The sequence below is a fragment of the Protomyctophum parallelum genome, assembly GCF_964188405.1.
Source record: "Protomyctophum parallelum genome assembly, chromosome: 1".
Lineage (NCBI taxonomy): Eukaryota > Metazoa > Chordata > Actinopteri > Myctophiformes > Myctophidae > Protomyctophum > Protomyctophum parallelum.
In genome coordinates, this window is record NC_139697.1 from 35,979,001 (window position 1) to 35,998,533 (window position 19,533).

Genomic DNA, 19,533 nt, shown 5'->3' on the forward strand with positions numbered 1-19,533 from the left:
TAGTATTGCTACCAGGAAGACACTATCATGACTTTTCCACTGCTGATACTGGTGCAGTGTATTACACACTGCCAAGACATAACACCACACAGAACCTTTGCTTTGATATCTGACATGACATAAGTGGGTCTTGTTAGCAGACATTCGTATTTGGGGGAAATGCCTAATGCCAACACCCTATTCAAGCCAGGGATTAGGCTGATATGTGATACCACTATGGATATCAGAGCAACCCTGGTTGAAAGGATGACAACATAGTATGTGGCGGCTTTGACTAAAGACCAAAAGAAACATATCCATCACTATCACTAAGCCACTAGAAACTGTATAGGGATGTTAGTCCTCAATCATCAAATGACTTACTTAAACTTTAATTGTGTGATCACATTAAGTGGGAACGGAAAAGAATCTTAAATCTTAAAGTGTTGAGTATCTCCTCCAGTTAAAGGAAACTACGGTCAAGGTCTAAGTTGTTCCTGCTGTCTGTCACTGCTGACTGGGTTTCCATTACAGCTCAGAGCTGACTGCACTCTGATGACTGATGCTTTAGAGATAAAGCAACATCAACTTGCTATCAACTTGCCGTGACGAAGCTCCTCACCATGGAGGATCGCGCCTTTAACATGATCAGCTGCTCCTCGGCTGTGGAATTCCCTCCCTAACCACCTGAGAGAACCTCTTAGCTGTGTATATAGTTGGGGATGGTCTCTGACCATTCATCTGAATTTCTTGACTTTTATGCAATGTAGCACTTTTTTTACAAATAAATTTGTATTATCATTCATTCACTTCATTGTGGTTTTTGAGTAATTTCAGTATTTGTAACTGTGCATTACAGTTAAGAGTAATTACATAGAAAATTCTGACTGATGCCAGACATAGAAATCCTATTGCTAGTTCCCATAAAGCATGGCTATCCTTACCGAATACCTACCCGAGTCTGTCTGTCAGCAAAATAGGCCTAATTTGATTGTCTTCAAACTTAGTCCTGTTTTTGACCTTGACCTTAATTGTGACTTTGATCTTTGAGATTTCTGACCCCAAAAACATCTTTTCGGGACAGCCTACAGATAATTCTCACCAAGTTTGAAGAAAATCAAATATTATAAATATGCACATATTTTTATTTAACCTGTGAATGACCAGGAGGCTGCCAAAAATAGACGATTAGCTTTTGGGTTCAAACAAGGTCCTAATCGAGGCCACGGTTAGATCAATCTACTGAGCAAGATCTTTCAAGTTTCTTCTTGCGTAAGTTTTGAACTCTCTAAAGCAACCTATTTTTTGCCTCAAACTTGTATACATTTACATTATATGATGTATTGTGTAATCACATTATGTAATCGTATAATAGCTTGACTTAGCTGGGCCTCATTCCAACTGCATCAGTACTTAATAATGATGCAAGTTGGGGATTGCATGCCCCGCCTGGTTATGCAATAACCATTGTAGTAGTTGTCAGGGTACCTGTATAACACCTTTGAAAACCATGGTAGTAGCATAGATGAATAGAGTACATTGGAGACACACACACACAATATGTTATAGGTAGAATAACCCTCCTTCAGCTATTATTACTGTATTCCTACCCCTAGTGCTGGAAGGCGTTGCGTACAGCAAACAGCAACTTTCAGTTTCCAGTCCGTTTCACCATCCAGCTGATCTGTTCTGATGAAACACGATCCTGGAAGAAAAGCACAAAAAAACAGACCAAAACTGGTCAGGTTGTGGCCTCCTGGTAGCGCTACAATAGGCCAATGTGAAAAGGAGAAATGGCCTTCTTACACCTTGGATGGCAATTGAATGATTCTATTCCAAAAATGTGTTTTGCAAAGATCCACCTGTTGGTGGCGCTATAACAAGCCTATGTGAAAAGGGTGGGATATATTCCTCAGCCTAGTAGGAATGTCTGTGTTAGATTTCACGTAAATTGCACACTGCATTCATGATTTGAGGCTTTTTGTTCAAAACGGGCCAATCCTGCAAACTTGGAAGGATTTTTGGACAGAATCTGGAGGAGTAATATCCAAAAATGTGTTTTACCAAATTCGGCCTCCTGGTGGCGCTATAACAGGCCATTCTGGCAGAGGTTCATTGTTGGCATCCAGGGAGTGTGTGTGCAAAATTTGGCATTGACCAGGTTAACGGTGCCGAAGATTAGCTGGTAACAGACGGACGGATGCACACACGGACGGACTCACACACACACACACGGACGGAGTGCAAAACATACTCTCTCCCCATGCCTTCGGCCTGGTGGAGACAACAAAGGATGGATAAAGGCGGTATACAATACCATTTGCAGATCATTCTAAATTAAATTTAGTGTTTCAATATTCCTTGTACCGTATGTCAGTATTATATGATTATCAGTTATAAAAGTAAGAATTGCAACATGCAATCATACACCAATTGAGTTGCTCAAGTATGACATATAATCATACGCTACACATTAAAACACATGTACCAGATACAAATATGGAAATGTTACTGTAGTTAATTGACATAGGGTCATATAACAGTACATAGAGCCTGTGGCTGTGAGGGCCACCTGAGGTGCACACAAGAGCCCAATAAATGCTCAGCAATCATGACCCGTATTGATCGGAGGTAATATTCCATATGAAACTGATGGATGAGAGTGACTATTTGACAGAGAGAGGTCAAAGGGCAGTTATAAATGGTCCCCAGAGAGTTAAGTATGATGGAAAACATTATCACAAGGAGGATGATTCATGGTTTCCTTCCGCTGCCAGGTCCTCTCCTCCTCGCTGAGATGTGTGTCTCCTGGGTTTGTGTGTGCGTGCATGTGCGTGTGTGTATGAGTGTGCGTGTGTGACAGAGAGGAAGACAAGGATTGATCGAACAGGTTCATGATAATACTGATAAAAATGTATTTTCAACTGAAAAAGTTGTTGCAGCGGTAGGTCGCAAATTACTACTATGAAAACCTGTAAAATCCGTCCATCCGTCAGTCAGGTCACGCCTCCATATATGGTTGTCAGCCCATCACGCCTCGTGGCATCACGCCTCATGACATGTCACACCACCATAATGGTCGACGCTCTATATATGGCCTTCTCCATATATGGTCGATGCTCCATATATGGCCATATTGAAGACACTGACCTCATCAAACCCTGGATACATGGATAACCTAGATCTGCATATATGGAGCCGGCCAGCAACTGACCTCAAGCATCTGACCTCAAACCAGAAACCCTGAGATCTCCATATATGGAGCTGACCTAACATTCCATATGTTGATCCTTCCCCATCCATCCTTCCTCTTCGACGTCTCTCTTTTGACTGATACCTGTACATTCAAACTCTAGACGGGCCAGGCCCATAGCCATTAGTGCAGCTGCGACAGACAGCCGGCGAAAACTGGAGTTCTCAACAGGCCCGAAAATTAAGGCCCGGCCCTACCTGGGCCCTCATCAAACCCTGTACACTCAAGACACTGCCCCTGTTGCCACCCTTAGATCTCCATATATGGAGCTGACATGTTCTGACATTCCATATGTTGATCAGACCTCATCAAACCGGCGAAAACTGGAGTTCTCAACAGGCCCGGCCCTACCTGGGCCCTCATCAAACCCTGTACACTCAAGACACTGCCCCTATTGCAGCCCTTAGATCTCCATATATGGAGCTGACATGTTCTGACATTCCATATGTTGATCAGACCTCATCAAACCCTGCACACTCAAGGCGCACTCCATATATGGCCAGTACAGAATTCATTCCATATGTTGATCTGACACCCCATGCCAAAGCGCCAGCGCTCACCCAGCAGTCTGCCGTCACCCAGGCGGATGCGTGCACGTGACCTCGCCCTTCAGGGCCAGGGCATCTTACTGGTAATAAATAGTGTATGTGTGTGTGTGTGTGTGTGTGTGTGTGTGTGTGTGTGTGTGTGTTCAACTCATGAAAACATCATCAGCAGTCTGTCATGCATATTGACAGATCAGAGATGGATGAACAGTTACCTCGTGCCCCTTAGAAAAAGGTGTGTCAATCTAACGAGTTTCATTGACTACATGGAATTCACATCATTAGTCACTGCAAGAATCTGTTCAGGTGGTTTCTAGTCTTCATACTATGCATTCATTCAAAATAAAAACATCCCTATTTTGGATATACTCAAATTGAGACATGATTTGACTTTTGTGTTTAACCTTTTAAAAACAATAAAAAAATAGCTGATCTATAATGTAACAATTCTCAACACAATGTACACTGACAGCACTAGTGTCATGCAAGTATAGATGCTTGTTCTTTTTTATCTTCTTTTATCCATTAAATCTTTTATCCATTAAATGCTCTCAAATACAAACTTTAATCAAATCTAGTTTTAAATACGTTTTTCAAATGGATTTCAAGATTGGCCACTTTTTATTTATTTTTATTTTAAAATATCTGTCTAAACATTGGTAGTATCATCGGGTGCAAAACTCTGTCCCTAATTCTATGATCCTCTAATATGATTTCTTTCTTCCATTGCCTACTCACCATTTTTCTCAGACGTTCTCAGGAAAATCATGTCGACAGGAATCCTCTGATTCTGCACAAAAAACAAAACAAAAAACACAATAATTTACATGGTGTACCAATTTCACAGATGACACAATGCTATTGAGCACAGTAGCAACAACCCTTAGAATCATCCTGAATAATTGAACAAGGTCACCACCTTGTCCAGAGAGTCAGTTATCTCAAGCCTCTTTGAAAGACACAGTGATGGAAATTTAACTTGTCCCACTGCCACCGGTGACGAAATTTCACATCGTCTGAGTTGAAGTTAAAGATCACCAGCCTAACAGCTGAGAATCAAGCATATTCTCACACTGTAACCAAATGCTTGGTCAACATGTTGCATGTTATATATTGAATATTGTATTTTTCCTATGAAATAACAACCTTATGACTTTGAATGTGAAAAGCAATATACAAGTTTTGTCCTTTTTTTCTTTTTTTTTTACCTCTACAGTCCAGGCAGATAAAGTACCAAAACAGTAGTACTTCAACTACCGTAGTCTAGGAAAGAACTTTGGCTTGAGCCTTGTTGACCAGTGGCCAAAATTAAAACATGAACATGAAGCCCCACCTTCTCGACAATGATGAGGTCTCCAACTTGTATATCAGAGCTCTTAACTTGAATTTTACCTGGGGAGGAAAGCAAGAGAGCATTATTCCTCACAAATAACAGACTAATGTGGGAGAGCACTGAAACAAAAGGGCAATAATCTTAAATTCCCATAGAAGACACATTCCAAGCAGATTGACTACCTCATAAGATGTGCTCTGAATGTTTAAACGGTGGTGAAATGAAACGCAGCTATTGATCCCTGGTCCTTGAAAATGACGCTGACTCTTAAAACCACAACCTTGTTTTTATATCGTTCTTCTCTTTCTCCCTCCAGTTTCAGAGAGATCAGTTACAGTACCTCGCCCATGCAAATGTAATACCCTTCTGTTTTGATCCCCACTGTCAGGCGTGGACTAAAACAATGGAACATAGGGTCACTCTCAATTATATATCGACTCAATATGCTCTAAGGACATAACCGCTGTAAAATGGTTATGGCTGTAGAGCATGCTTGAACGAATGCTGTGATTTCACTCTATAGAGAAAATGGAATGTTTTGCTTGTCTAGGTTGAGTGATATAAAAGTGAGATAATACTTTTATTTTAAAATATAATCCTCTCTACAATATAGCCAAGAATTGTCTTCAGGATTAAAGTAGGGTTAATGCATGCATGAATGCAGAGTTCTATAACAGCTACCTCTGTATGTGCCTTCTTCTATTGTGTGCGTTCACACAAATACTGTATACAGTATGCACGCATGCACAGGCACATCATGCAGACACACGTAGTGTGAAAGTTACATCCCTCGCCGCCACTGTTACAGATATTACGCTTGGGAATTGGCCACACATTCAACAGAGGGATGGATCTTAGATCATACAGTCTTGAGAAATTGGAGACGGGGAAACCAAATCAATGCAATTACAGCAAGAGGAATGACTTTTGTTACAAGTGTAGATCCATTTGAGTGTCGTCCCTTAATTGCATGGGGAAAAGCTTGACTGTACACTTGAATATCCGTTACCGTAATGTCAGCAAGGGGTTACAGTCATAAGGGAGAGCGCCGATAAGAGTGTTTTTGTTCTTCCTATCCTAACCTCGCACTGTGAGCTTGCCGTATAGCTGAGAGTTCATCTCTTTGTCGCGCTGGTAACGGCGCACCTCGTCCACAGCCTCTCGCACCATCGTTACAGCTAACACAAAGCCCTGGGCGACACAGAATATGGAACACAAATTAGTTTACACTTGTTTTGTTGTTTTAAACATTTCAGTATAAAGTATATGGTTGATAGACAGAGGCAGAGAGACAACAGACAGACAATTAGACAGACTATTAGAGACAGTCACACAGACAGATGGTGTTATGATCACATGATGATAGGGTCTGCCAACAGGGACACTTGAAGGTTATTATTAACCTTAAGAAGTTAAGAGCATTTACCAGAGGTGCCCAATATGTGTACAGATAGCCGATTTTCAGAGATGGCACGAACTGGGAGCAGGCCACCACAAGAAAGTAGAGGTTGAGGAAGAACTTGAACTGCTGGTAGAGAACCTGAGAGGGGTAAAAGAAGAGACAATGATTCTGCACGGTGAGTGAATGTCAGGAAGGTGAGACGAAGACGACTACGACATCCGCTGAGGAAGACGGCCAGAACGATAGCGAGCAGTCATAAGGATGGGTTACATGACACCAGGTGGAAAAAGATACATCTTAATGCTGTTACCTTTACATTAACCTAATGGAAACCCGAGTGCTTTTATGAGGGTGTCTATCTTTCTAATGACGTTCGAGGGGTACAGATTTCACTTGGCACAGAAACCTGTTACAGTGTCCAATGAAGGCCAGCTGTTTCCTGAGCATTACAGACTTACTCTGAAAAATAAAATAAGACATGTGACTGCATTAATGAACTAAACAGCAGCAGAGTTTTAAATACATACCTAGAGACTAGCCAGACTGCCTCATAATTGAAAGATTACAGGTCTGGTTCGTAGTACCTAGGCTTACTGACAAAGTATTGTGGTGAAAGATACCAGTAAGCACGTCTTTCATTGAAAGTCACGCTGGATAAGAGCATGAACCTTGTGTCCCTATTTTGGGCATGTTAAAGTTCTTTGAAATGTGCCATGTATCAATTGACATTGTTTCAGAAATGTTCAAAAGGTAGCAGTGGTGTAACGTGTTTTGAATAGGGCTAATAAGAGGTTAACAATGCATTTATATTTATTAGAGGTGCTTTAGATCGGCCAATATTCACTCCAAATGACTTGATCGGTGATCTGCGATTTACCCAATCTTTTATAAGTGGTGTAAAGGTCAATCAGATATAAAGTATAATATCGTTTTGCATCTTTGTGACAGGCCTAAACATTCTCCCCTTCCTCCCCACACACATGGGAACAGTTTTGACATGGGTTTTGACATAATTTTGGAAATATAAAAATGTTCCCCTTACGCACAAGATCGATATCGGCCGATCGTGAGAAAAACAAGGTGATCGGTCCCAAAAAACCTGATCGGAGCACCTGTAATATTTATTATCCATTACGTCCAGTAATTAAAGAAAGAAATTCCCCTTAGGTTGGCTTTATTTTGTTTCTCAACTGATTCTGTCTACTAGCCAGGATAAACAATGTACCCTAATCTGCTCACTGCAAATACCCTAAATTTGCCTTAATCCAAGATGCCACCATTGACAACCTATTATAAGGCAATATTTTCTAAATTTCATTATGCTTTAAAGGAGCATTCAGTGATTTGGGTGATTTGCAAACCCCCCTGGTCCGCCCCGGTAACAAGCACACGCTCTACAGTGGGGGAAAGTGCAACAGGCCAACAGCATGTGCACCAAGGCCTCTCTCATCCTGATTGGATGAAGGCTTTCTCGCCCGCCAGCAAAACCGAAACTAGGATTTTTTTTTTACCCCAGGGGCTCACTGGGGACAGGGAGGAACTCCTTATATTGTCAGCACACTCTATAGTAGGGAGGATTATCAAAAAAAGGGGAAAAAGTGATATTTGAATTAAGTGAAATCACTGAATATACCTTTAAGTAGCATGTGACGTGTCAAACTAGGGGGTTTTCATGATTCTGAATCCATTCCAAGCATTAGGTTTGCATGAAAAACACTCCTTGGACTAAATTTGGCCATAGCCATTTACCCAAATGTCCCCAAAATGTGCCGACCTCATCACATTTGTGATGACCGCTATGGCAATGGTAAACAATGGTGGCATCTTGGATTAAGGCAGATTTAGGGTATTTGCAGTGAGCAGATTAGGGTAGATTTTTTATCCTGACTAGTAGACCTAATGCCCTGTCAGAATCAGTTGAGAAACAAAATAAAGCAATTTAGTCCAACCTCTGCCATTTAATTATTGGACTTTGGACTTCGTAAATTTGATTTGACTGTGCCTTATTTGATTTGTCCTATGTTCCTTTATTCTCTATTCTCTCTTTCCCTATTTTAACTCATGTAACTGCCAAAGTAGAAAGCTTGCAAAGACAGATTTGAATTGTGCAATGTGACTACAAAGTAGAATTTACTAGTGTCTTCTTGTGAGATGTAAGCCCTTCACTACAATTTACAATTTACAATTTAGGCATTTAGCAGACGCTCTTAATCCAGAGCGATTTACATTAAGCAAGAACAAAAAAGCATGGGAATACATCACATAAAAACATTTATCATGAAACATGCGTAAGCTAAGAAAGTAACAGTGGAATATCTATATAATGAAACTATACAATGGAATATCTATATAATGAAACTATACATATAAACTATACATCTATACTACTATGCTATACATGTACTATGTACTATGACGTGCTATGACTACATACAATGCAATTATAGTGCGGTCTACATAACATGCTATAAGTCTGTATCAAATGCTATCTAAGTCTACAGAAATGCTATCTAAGGGGGTGGGGTAAGTGCTATGGGCCATGATGGAGTCTGAAAAGGTGGGTTTTCAGACTACGGCGGAAGATTGGGAGTGATGCTGCAGTTCTGACTGCAATGGGAAGTGCATTCCACAGTTTTGGAGCCAGAAGGGAGAAGAGTTTGGGACGTGTGGAGCGTTGTCCCGGCGTTTTTAGTGAGGGTACTTCCAGCTTCCCTGCGTTGGCTGATCTGAGTGCACGGGAGGGTTTGTAGGGTTCGATCATACTTGCAAGATATGGGGGAGCCATACCTTTGGTTGCTTTGAATGCCAGCATCAGAGTTTTGTATTCTGTGCGGGCAGCGACCGGGAGCCACACATCCTCTCTATCAAGCAGTGATAGAGGAAGCGATCTATAGAGATTTGTTGTTGGGTTTCTATGCTCGTGCTTTTACTTCAGAGAGACCTTTAGCAGAAAGCAACAGGCTATTCGTCTCTGCTCAGATTTTGAATAATGATCGCAATAATGAGAGTCTAGCGTCTAAGTCACAGATTATCAGAGACAATGGGATCGATGGGCAATGCTCTATAGTTAATGAACCCTCTGACCTTTAGGGAAAAATGCACACAGCTAAACTCAATCTGTGAGTATTTAATAATTCAAGGTGGAAGGAGAAAAACAGAGGTGTTTGGTACGCTATCGATGAGAATATCTATGTGTCTGAGAGACAGTTGACATTTTATAGCTTGGCCAAATGAACGGCTTCTTAATCATGGAGCCATTTGGTTTTTAATAAGGAACTGTGATGGATCTCAAGTGATCCCTACAGGAGTGAACCCTCACCTTGGTAATTGAGAGGTACAATTAACACATGGGATGGGATCACTCTCTAATGTGTGCTCCACCATGGCTATCTGTACAATTGCAATGTTCCATCAACTTGTAAGGAAACTGGCAGGGAAGCCCAGTACTGTATTGTATGTACTATGCCAGGGGTTCTCAACCCGTCGGTCGCGACTCGCGACCCCTAGGGGGAATAGCCAAATTATCCCCAAATTGTTTTTTTGTTTTTTTCCCCACTGAATGGCTGGAAAATGGAAATGTGTTTGCATAGTACACATACATGGATACCTGTAGAGTACATGCATGAACTTTCCTTAATGATTATATCTGGTTTCAGTATTAGTTTATGATATATCTTCTCTATTATTAAGGTTATTTTTACAGTCAGTTTGTATTGGGGGTGGGAGGGGGGCGGGGGTCGCGAGACATGGCCAAAGCAATTCCGGGGGTCCCCAGCCAAAAACGTTGAGAACCCCTGTACTAGGCAGTGAATTTTTTTGAAAACTGTACAGTCAAATGCAGTTATATTTTTAGTTTTACAAAAGGCTAGTAATGTTTGTCAACTTTACCAGCCACTTTGAAAGTTAACCAACAATCATATTGAAGTATATTTCCATTCCAAACATTACTTTGGCGTGAAAACAATAGTCAAAAGCAGTTTGTGTCTTTTGGAATCCATCATCAACTGTGTGGAGAAGACGAAAATATTTGTTTCCTGCCCTTGTAATTACATACTCAGCACTAAGTATACAGTGAACCCAGCAACAACCACATGGAAAAAAGCAAATGTGACAACATATAGTATTATATGTATAATGCAGGAGGTCCAGGAAGGCCATTTTCTGAAAGCAAGCTCACCCCAGGCACAAAGGTGAAGATGTTGTACTTCTGGTTTTTGATGGCATTCCTGGGGTACTTCTCATCACACTTCTCCGGGCAGCCAAGCCATACTGTCCGGGCCTTCAGTTCCTTCTTTCTCCGACAAGTACGGAGCAAGCAATCACAGCAACTAAGTGGGAGGAACAGATATGATATGTTTGTATTTGTCCAGAGTTAAGATTAGTCTGGTTAGTCAGCCTACCTGATCAACTACTTTGACAGACCAGACATTATTTCGAGGTCCGGCTCTATTCTACGGTACAATCCTATTGGTGGTAAACATTTTGATTGTGGCCACTGGGATTGACTGTATCAATCACATTGGCCACTAGATAGAAAGTGGCCTTTGAGAGAGAATATAGTAGAACATAAATGAAGATACTCAAAGTGTACCCTGTACCTACAGTACATAGTATACACACAGGGTGAAGATGAGATCTCTCTCATAATACTGGCAGCAGGTTGACCCAGTGGTTCGCCAGATCAACCTGTAACTGAGAAGTCAAAGCTTTGATCAAGCCTATAGCCATTTCCATGCAAGTTGTTCTGAATGAGAATGTCAGTCAAATGCATAGTGTCACATAAGAATAGAAAAGAAAATCTCTCAGCTCCATCCTACATAGCTAATTAATTCCAGGGCCTTGTCAGAGTTAATTAGATCTGCTAGGTTTCTTTTGACACCATTTTATAAAAGAGGCTCTTCTAGCACTTTAAACAAGCTGAAATGGTAGTAGCACTCCAGGAGTGGCATTCCCATGCAATTGTCATTAACGTGAGAAGTCACATTCAGACATGAGGTCAGCTCAACTAAAAGACCCACACAGTGTTTCTGCATGGAGTATATACATTCATGATATGCAATGCACAGTAAAAATCTTAAAGATGGAGTGCCACAATTTTTGTATTTTTCCAGCTTTTCATGTGTCTATGGGGTGACAGTACTTCATTAGACACCCTGGAGTCGTTTTTATGTCCAATGGTGTAATAACTTTGTATTTAGGGTTTCTTCCTGGAGGCTGAACCCTTGACGGTCAAACGGGCCAATGAAGTAAACACGGATAGTGTGACGTAAAAATATTGCACGCACACACGCACCTCCCCCTCTATACATATTTTTTAAATACGACAACCTCTGTGGGCGGAGCTGCCTGCCACATACACACGTGTGAACTGAACAGCGCAGCCAGTTTGCTTTTGCTGCTCTGTGTGTGTCTAACTGTGTGGCAGATTTTCAAACAGTCATTTCACACATTACCAGTTCACAGCAGAGCAGACTGTTTTTCGTTAGATTGGAAGCAAGTAAATGTTCACGTCGGGTCCTCAGGAAGGAAACCACAACAAACCAGTCTTATAGCCTACCTGCTCTGCTGTATAGTTGCTCTTGTTGTTCTCAAGGAGTAGGTTGTTTCTTTTATAATCACAGTGGTCGGGCTTTGATACAGAGTGTAGTGTCACAGTGTGCATTCTTGTTGGCTGTTGTAGTCAATAGCCTATGTATGTAGGTCCTAATACTTATACGAGGCTGTAAAGTCAAGAATTAGAAGTATGTTGTGTCGCGCTGGATGTCATGTTGCCATGTCTGGCTATTACAAGCGACTTGGGCTTGTTTTCATATAAGTAACTTTCAGGGGAGATGTGGTTGACTTGACCAATGATTCATGTGAAGGACCCTCAGATTAATATGTTGTTAAAAGGATTGGTGTTGTTGAAACGTTTTCATAAATATTCACGGCAATTTCTGTGACTTATTTTTGTGGACCTGGCCGCTTGTTTCTTTAAACCTGGCGACTTTTGCTGAAACTCAACGCAGTCAGATAAAGGACAGTTTTAATGCCAGGGTGCTTAGCTGGAGGAAATCAATAGCCTACAATAAATTGTAGGCTAAATGATCTATCAAACTAATTGTTTCTGCTGTTAAACTATGATCGAATTGGATGATGAGCTGAGCTGATTGCGACAATAGGGTCAATATAATTGGAGGAAATAAATAAATGATTATAAAAAAATCAGAAAAAACAGATCTGATATGGTATGGATGCATGGATTATATGCCTATACATGGATGGTGGCAGTATAAGTGCATAATGGTGCCTATACGATATCTCAGAAATATTGGAAGTGTTCACTTCTAACATTCACAAAAACATGAGTTTTTGTTACATTACAGACACCAATTTGCCATTTTGTAAACAAAAGGGCAGAGCCATGGGCTGTCCTTTTATAAGGAGGGGGAGGGACTAGGACAAGTGGGTGGTCTTAAAGGAGGAGGCGGAGGGACTGGATTAGGTGGGTGGTGCTATGGTTAAACTCACGCATACCTAATGAACTGGTGGGTGTGTCCACATAAAACCATCATTTTAACAAATACTGTACACTTTTTTGAAAAAATTATACCTCATATACACCTAAATACACCTGATGATCATGTTTAAGTGTGGAAAAAAATCACGGCACTCCATCTTTAATTTAACTGATGCCTGAAGATCAGTGGACAGAAAGCTTGCAGCAATAAATTGATTATGCACAGATTTGAGTGTGCGGAGCCTCCCTTTATTTAGTCAACTCTGAGAGTGTACAAATGTAACATTTGGTTTTTTGGTTAGATTTGTATCGTCTCAGTTACAAGATAGGTTGCCTTCTGTGGACCCAGACAAGAGACATGCAAACATTGCCTTTCCCCTCCAATAATATTATGTGAAAGTTCTAATAAGACAATTGAGGGGTTTGTGAATACATTCGTATCTCCACTTCACTGAAAACTCCAGAAAGAGCATTTGAGATTCTATCAAGCTGGAAAAGGGCAAGTAGAGGGTTTTATCCTATCTGACAAAACCAAACATTCTAGGAGTAGTGTAGGGGTCAATTCAGAGCTGCTCGGTATGAACAGGCATTAAACTGGCACCAATGGGGAACAAAAGGGACCAGCCTGGCCTGGTTTTCATGTATGCCGTCATGCTGCTCGCTTTGGCTTTTCCACCCTGTAAGCAAGTTGGCAAAACAACATAAATCCACTAAAAGACGTGTTTGTGTTGGCCATGGCGTTCTCAGTCTCTGCGCTCCCGAATTCCAGATTCATAAGAGTGATTATTTGCGCAAATGAATGCTATTCAAATAATATGACATTTGAATAGGCAGGGCTTATTCAACGTGAATTATTTGCGTTTTATAATCCTCGGCTAAGCACACATAAAATTACTGGAAAGCATCAAACTGGTCAGCTGTGAAAAATCCGATTTGTTCATTAGTGGGGGAAAAAATCAATATGCGGCTTGGAGGGAGGAGATGCATCACCGATAACCAAACGACTCTGAAAACTTAATATTCTATGAAATTCATCCACAAACAAAAGGTACTTTTTGGGTAATGAAATGCCCCACAAACATTTGTTTACAAATGTTATTACACTTCATTGTGCTGGCATTAACAAATAGTCCTCTTTTACATGTAGCCAAAATGGTCGTTGTTAGAGGGCAAAACCTGTCAAATGAATCATTAGCTGGATAAACCATGCCATTTTGTTTGACCTTAAAAATCTTTTTGGACTGTTGGTGCGCGTCGAGGAACTCGACCAAACAACGTGCCCTTATCCTCTCTTTGCACTTCACGCACAGCTGCCGGTGCGTTTGAAATCCAAACTAAGCATCATTGGCAATACTTACTAACAATCTATACACCACGCATGCACAGTTGCACACACTAACACACATGTATTATATATACACACATGCGGGGACTGATACACAACAGAACTCTCAAAGTGCGTTGAGGTTTTGAATGTAAATGCTGTAAGTGGTTTACTGGTCCAGAGAATGAAGTGTAAAGCAATACAGTAGGTTGCTGACAAGAGATGCAAACTGGGCCTGACTCATACTGTAGCGTTGTTGTAGAACTATCCTTCCCAATGACAGTATAAGCAACTGGAAAAGCAGAAAAACTAATCAAGTTTCAATTATTTAAACATTTTCTGGTACATACACATACCCCAAAAATTGGTCCAATAGTCATACATCATCGTTAGTAATCTTTTATGTAGGTGAATGGTGAAAGATAAAAAGTGATATCACCATGTCGGCATGACTTGTGAGAGATCTATGCTGCAGAGATGTTGAAGTTAATTTATACTATTAATACCTGTCCTGTGATGGTCGTACTACCTAAGTGCTGTCTCAACAACATTATGAATGATTAATAAAAACACATGAATAATGAAGTGTACCACCATACCTGCCACAGAGTACTTTCCAGCCTCCTAAGAGGAACCAGCCCAGTCCTCTCTGTCTCCGGTGGACCCTGGCCCTGGGCAGGGTCTGGTAGTCACTCTCTTCACTCTCAAAGGCTTCCTCTGACATCATCAAGGGCATCTCATCCAAGTTGGAGGACTCATCCTCTAGGGAGTATCTGTGAGAGAAGAACAAACATAATAGCAATGTTACATGATATATCAGAATATAAATACAATACAACATGTATAATAAAGAGAAATAGTGACATTGTTAGATGATTTAATCCTAAATTACATAAAGCATAAAGGGTACAACAAAGTTTTTTTTTATGTGGGGTGGAATCAGTGGGAAATTAACTGCTAAGTTTTATCGGGTTTATGCCATGTGGAAGAGTGAGGTTTTAGTTAGTACAGATGAAGCTCACTTAACATGTCAGCAAGTGCTGTAGAGAAGCCTACATCCTCCATTCACATCAGTGAGCCACCTTTAAAAGGCAGATGGCAAACAATCTTGAGCATGTAATGTCTTATTCATGAAGTCCTTCTGAGGAAGAGAAAAGGTGTGTAGTTTAACAGATAAAGCACACACCCAGTGTAACTCACTAAAGATAAATACAACACAAATAAGCCTTACTAAATTAACCACTATCAGCCTGGGGTCCCAATTTTGGGCACGTCATTCATTACTAATTAGGCAATAATTGTCACAAAAATTGCTGTGTGACACTGCCGTAAACCAAAGTATAAATCAGGCTTAAGTGGCTAAATTGTTGTTTAATACAGTACAGTGTGCAGAAAGAGTCTGCAGGCGCCCAAAGCATCGGCAGCTAAACTGTGACAGATAGGCTACTGTGCTGTAGGCCACCAGCACAATAAACTGAACTGACTCCCTGGGGTGATATCAGACTCACTATAAAGGAGGAGAGCTTCTCCTCTGGTCTCACACACTCTAGTCTGGACTAGGTTTGCATTGGGCCAAACAAGAGCTTACAAGCTCTCCAAGTTCTCCTGACCTAACTTATGGTCCTAATGTATGCATAATATTGCATATACACATAGTAGGGTACTAGGGATGCTGGGGGACATGGACACAATTAAATTCCACTTGTTTAATCTGCATCCTGACTGCGTTCTGTTTCTCTATCCGAATTTTATAAAAACGGTATCCCAGTTTCAGTTTCGGTTTCTGAAAATGCATATCCTGTTTAATAAAAAGCTGGGGAGACATGGAGACTCCTGTTACTGAACAAACATCACAATATAGAGCTTTTTAACACTTAATTTAAAGGTGATATAGACAAGTTTCCAGTGTTTGTACACAGAAGTGAGTGAGTGTTTCCAAACAAATGCATATCTAGCTCCACCCCCCTCCCCCCCCTCATTCTATTGGCTGAGCCAGGTCACTTCAGGCTATGGGATTGTTGTTGCTGCTGGGACGGACGCTATGGATATTGCGCTCGTATGGCTAAATATGACATTACAAAATTATGAATTTCTATCGATATCTTAGTTACAACAATGACATTGAGTTGACATGTTTTTTTAAGGGTAACTGTAGCATAATCGCAATATCACACCGAGTCCCGCAAATGAGGAAGTAGGAAGTAGAGGAGACTCACTGGCTCTCAATTCAATTCTCTTTTATTTGTAATCGTGCATATAAAACATATTTCCCCTCAAATGCCCCATGCCACTACAGCATCGTTCATTCATGTGAACTACTCTGTCCACGGTTATTCATTGCAATGAAGAAAAATCGCTATGATGATCCGCGACGGCCTGTCACCGTTGGCGAGCACGGGTTGAATGCATGCATGCTTCAAGCCGGCCGGCAGGCAGGCGGTGCGGCGGTGCAGGGTGAAATACTATTACTCACTTCCACTTCCACCATTTCAACAAAAGCACATACAACCCACTCCACATGAACGAGAACGATATTGATGTAGGCCTAAACAGGAGATTTTATTGGGGTCTGAGTTGTTCTGTGACTAAGGATCCTAAGTTCTGTGGGGTGCTCACTGCTTATTGCTGCTGGTGTTGTTCAGTTTCACACCACCCAACCATGCACTATACATAGCGATTCTCATAATTTCAATAGGCTTACATATTAAATCATAAACATACTATTTCACATGAACAATGTTAGTGAAACTAAGATATGGGGATAATATTATACATTGCAATTGAAATCGCATCGCGTTTTCATTATAATACTGCAGTGCTGGGTTGAACACACCGTCACAGCCTTGCGCTGCAATTGGCTAAAAGTTTAAATCCCCTCCGACGTCCCGAGTAGTAAACTGTAGTGGATATAAACAGCGCATTCAGCCACAGGGGGGGAAAGGGGGAGTGTGCTGTTGCAGGAGAACACCTCAGCATCATAATATAGGGAAAGATACAGGGGGAAAAGGCCAAAAGAATACATTTATATATATTTTAAATTATGGCTGAAAACTTGTCTATATCACCTTTAACCAAATAAAATCACTTACACTACCTTTAATAATGTGAGGCCTTAAAAACCAGGAAAACACAATATTACGATGATACCCCAAATCCCAGACTATAATCTCATAATATCAATAAAATATTAATACAGTGTATTGCCAAGCCAGCCTAAAACACAGATGGTGCAGCAAGTATCACAGTTGACTGACCAATTCCAGAAACTAAACATTGATATAGAATAGATCTTTCCACCTATTTTCCACCTCTGGAAAGAATATGGTAATTCATTAAGTACTTAAGTAGATCTAACATATCACTATACAAATTATCCAGTGTGTCTTGCACTCACAAAACAAGATGGACATGTGATTGTGAATGTCAACAAACATAAAAGTAGCTTTAATGTTATGCTGGATAGAAATATCAGCGGAATGCCTAAAATGGTAGTTTACATTAAGAAACTTGAACAAACAGGAGTACTTCCTACAACGCAACTTTTGTTTGGCGGATAATACTACACCAGTGATTCTGGAGGCACTGAGTCACAGTCAGTCACACAAACAACACGCCCGCTAACGGAGTCAGTCTTTACCATCAAGTCCTGCAAGCTGTACATAAAGCTTAGCCCGAGTGGCTCTGAGATACCTTCCTGGGATTCATTGATTGTACTTGGCCACTGAAGTGATTCTAAAGTACTCTCAACTTGGCCAAAATAACACCAAAACAATGACAAGTGCCTCTCTCATAGCATACGTACACACACCGTTTAATCACAACTCAGTGTTTCTAGAGTTACTGTAGCAGTTCCTGCAACTTGAGGGGAGACTGTCCCCTCAAGCTGCTGTGTCTGAATCTGAAAACCTCTGGTATAATTTTAGTTAGGTGAGCTGCAGTTGTATACAATGTCTACAACAAAGATGTGTAATGGCGGTGTATGTGAACAGTGGAAACGTCTGTACACCAAAGAACTGCCAATGTGATGTTATATGACTATGTTATATGAGAGTTTGGTAAAGCCATTAGGTGTGGGTGGTCAAAGCAAGGGAAGACATTTACAGTGTATAACAGTGACAGCTGTTCGTACAAGTTATTGGTGTGGGTGTGTAGTTATTGGCCTAGGAGTAGGTGGTCATGCGATAACTGCAATATAACTAGTTTGGTATTTACAACCCAAAGCTTGCCAGAGTCATGTGCTACTGCTCATTGGTCTCATCTGACAAATGCCTGACTCTGCTGTTATATGACACAAACAAACAAAACAAAAACATATATTATGATATGTAACTAGGCAGGCAACAGTCCAAATATTAGACTTAAATGATGACTTTGTGAACATGTGACTTTAAAAAAGGGGGATGTGTGGGCAGTGCAATGGTCAGCAAAACCTTTGTGACAGGCGTACTTTACCCAGGTCATGAATAAGATAAAATAATAATACGAAAAAAGCAATTAAGACAGAGAGGTGACATTAAAATCGCAGCTTTCATATTGTTGTGGTAGAGAAACTACGAAGTGAAACAACAGTAGATCTACAAGCTCACAAAGCGTCGTATCGCGACGCGATGTCATCTTGTGGATCTGCTCTTTTCAGCGGGCGACACCGTCGTACGATGAAGTATCGGGCCTCAGTGTCGATGACAACACTAAGCTAACGCTAATGGTGCCAGGTAACTGTGTCCACAAAAGGCCACTCTGAGCTGATGTCACTGAGCCTTTCGACATTAAAACATTACACGAAACTTAAGTCTTTCTCCGAAGACTCGGACTCACTCCTGCCTACCTTGAAAGTCTCGAAGAGTTGTAATGCGGGATTCTTTTCGAGCTCTTCCGCACCGGGTTTAACGGGATGCTGTCAGCCATCTTGGCTGGGGCAGCAGTACACACGATGACGTCACTCACACGCAGAAAAGGAAGCAGACTGTTATCTGATCAAATAAAAATAAAGTAGTGTGCCGATTTGATTCTCTCTCGCTCTCTCTCTCTCTCTCACACACACACACACACACACACAATTCATACATACAACATATGTAACTGGAGAAAATAGTAATTGGAACAGTGTCAGTGCAATACAATTCTCATTTTTGTATCTAGGCAAAGAGAAAAATACCAAATACTGTGGAATAAAGGAGAAAAAAATGATAAAATACAAC

General features: G+C 40.9%; 1 protein-coding gene across 4 annotated transcripts in view; it reads right to left on the bottom strand.

Annotated features, from left to right (window-relative positions):
- The window catches only part of atp9b (ATPase phospholipid transporting 9B), a gene marked incomplete at its 5' end in the record, with an annotated part of 52,991 nt that extends 33,746 nt beyond the window's left edge, over nucleotides 1–19,245 (bottom strand). The window contains 9 exons of one of the 4 annotated variants that reach the window (XM_083764194.1): nucleotides 1,590–1,684; nucleotides 4,516–4,567; nucleotides 5,111–5,169; nucleotides 6,193–6,301; nucleotides 6,537–6,650; nucleotides 10,690–10,840; nucleotides 14,935–15,108; nucleotides 15,358–15,476; nucleotides 19,161–19,245. In XM_083764194.1, coding sequence (XP_083620320.1) covers nucleotides 1,590–1,684; nucleotides 4,516–4,567; nucleotides 5,111–5,169; nucleotides 6,193–6,301; nucleotides 6,537–6,650; nucleotides 10,690–10,840; nucleotides 14,935–15,071 — 717 coding nt within the window. The remainder of the gene's footprint in view (nucleotides 1–1,589; nucleotides 1,685–4,515; nucleotides 4,568–5,110; nucleotides 5,170–6,192; nucleotides 6,302–6,536; nucleotides 6,651–10,689; nucleotides 10,841–14,934; nucleotides 15,109–15,357; nucleotides 15,477–19,160) is intronic. The other 3 variants (XM_083764195.1, XM_083764193.1, XM_083764196.1) reach the window with 3 other exon arrangements.
- Between the last annotated feature and the right edge of the window lie 288 nt (nucleotides 19,246–19,533).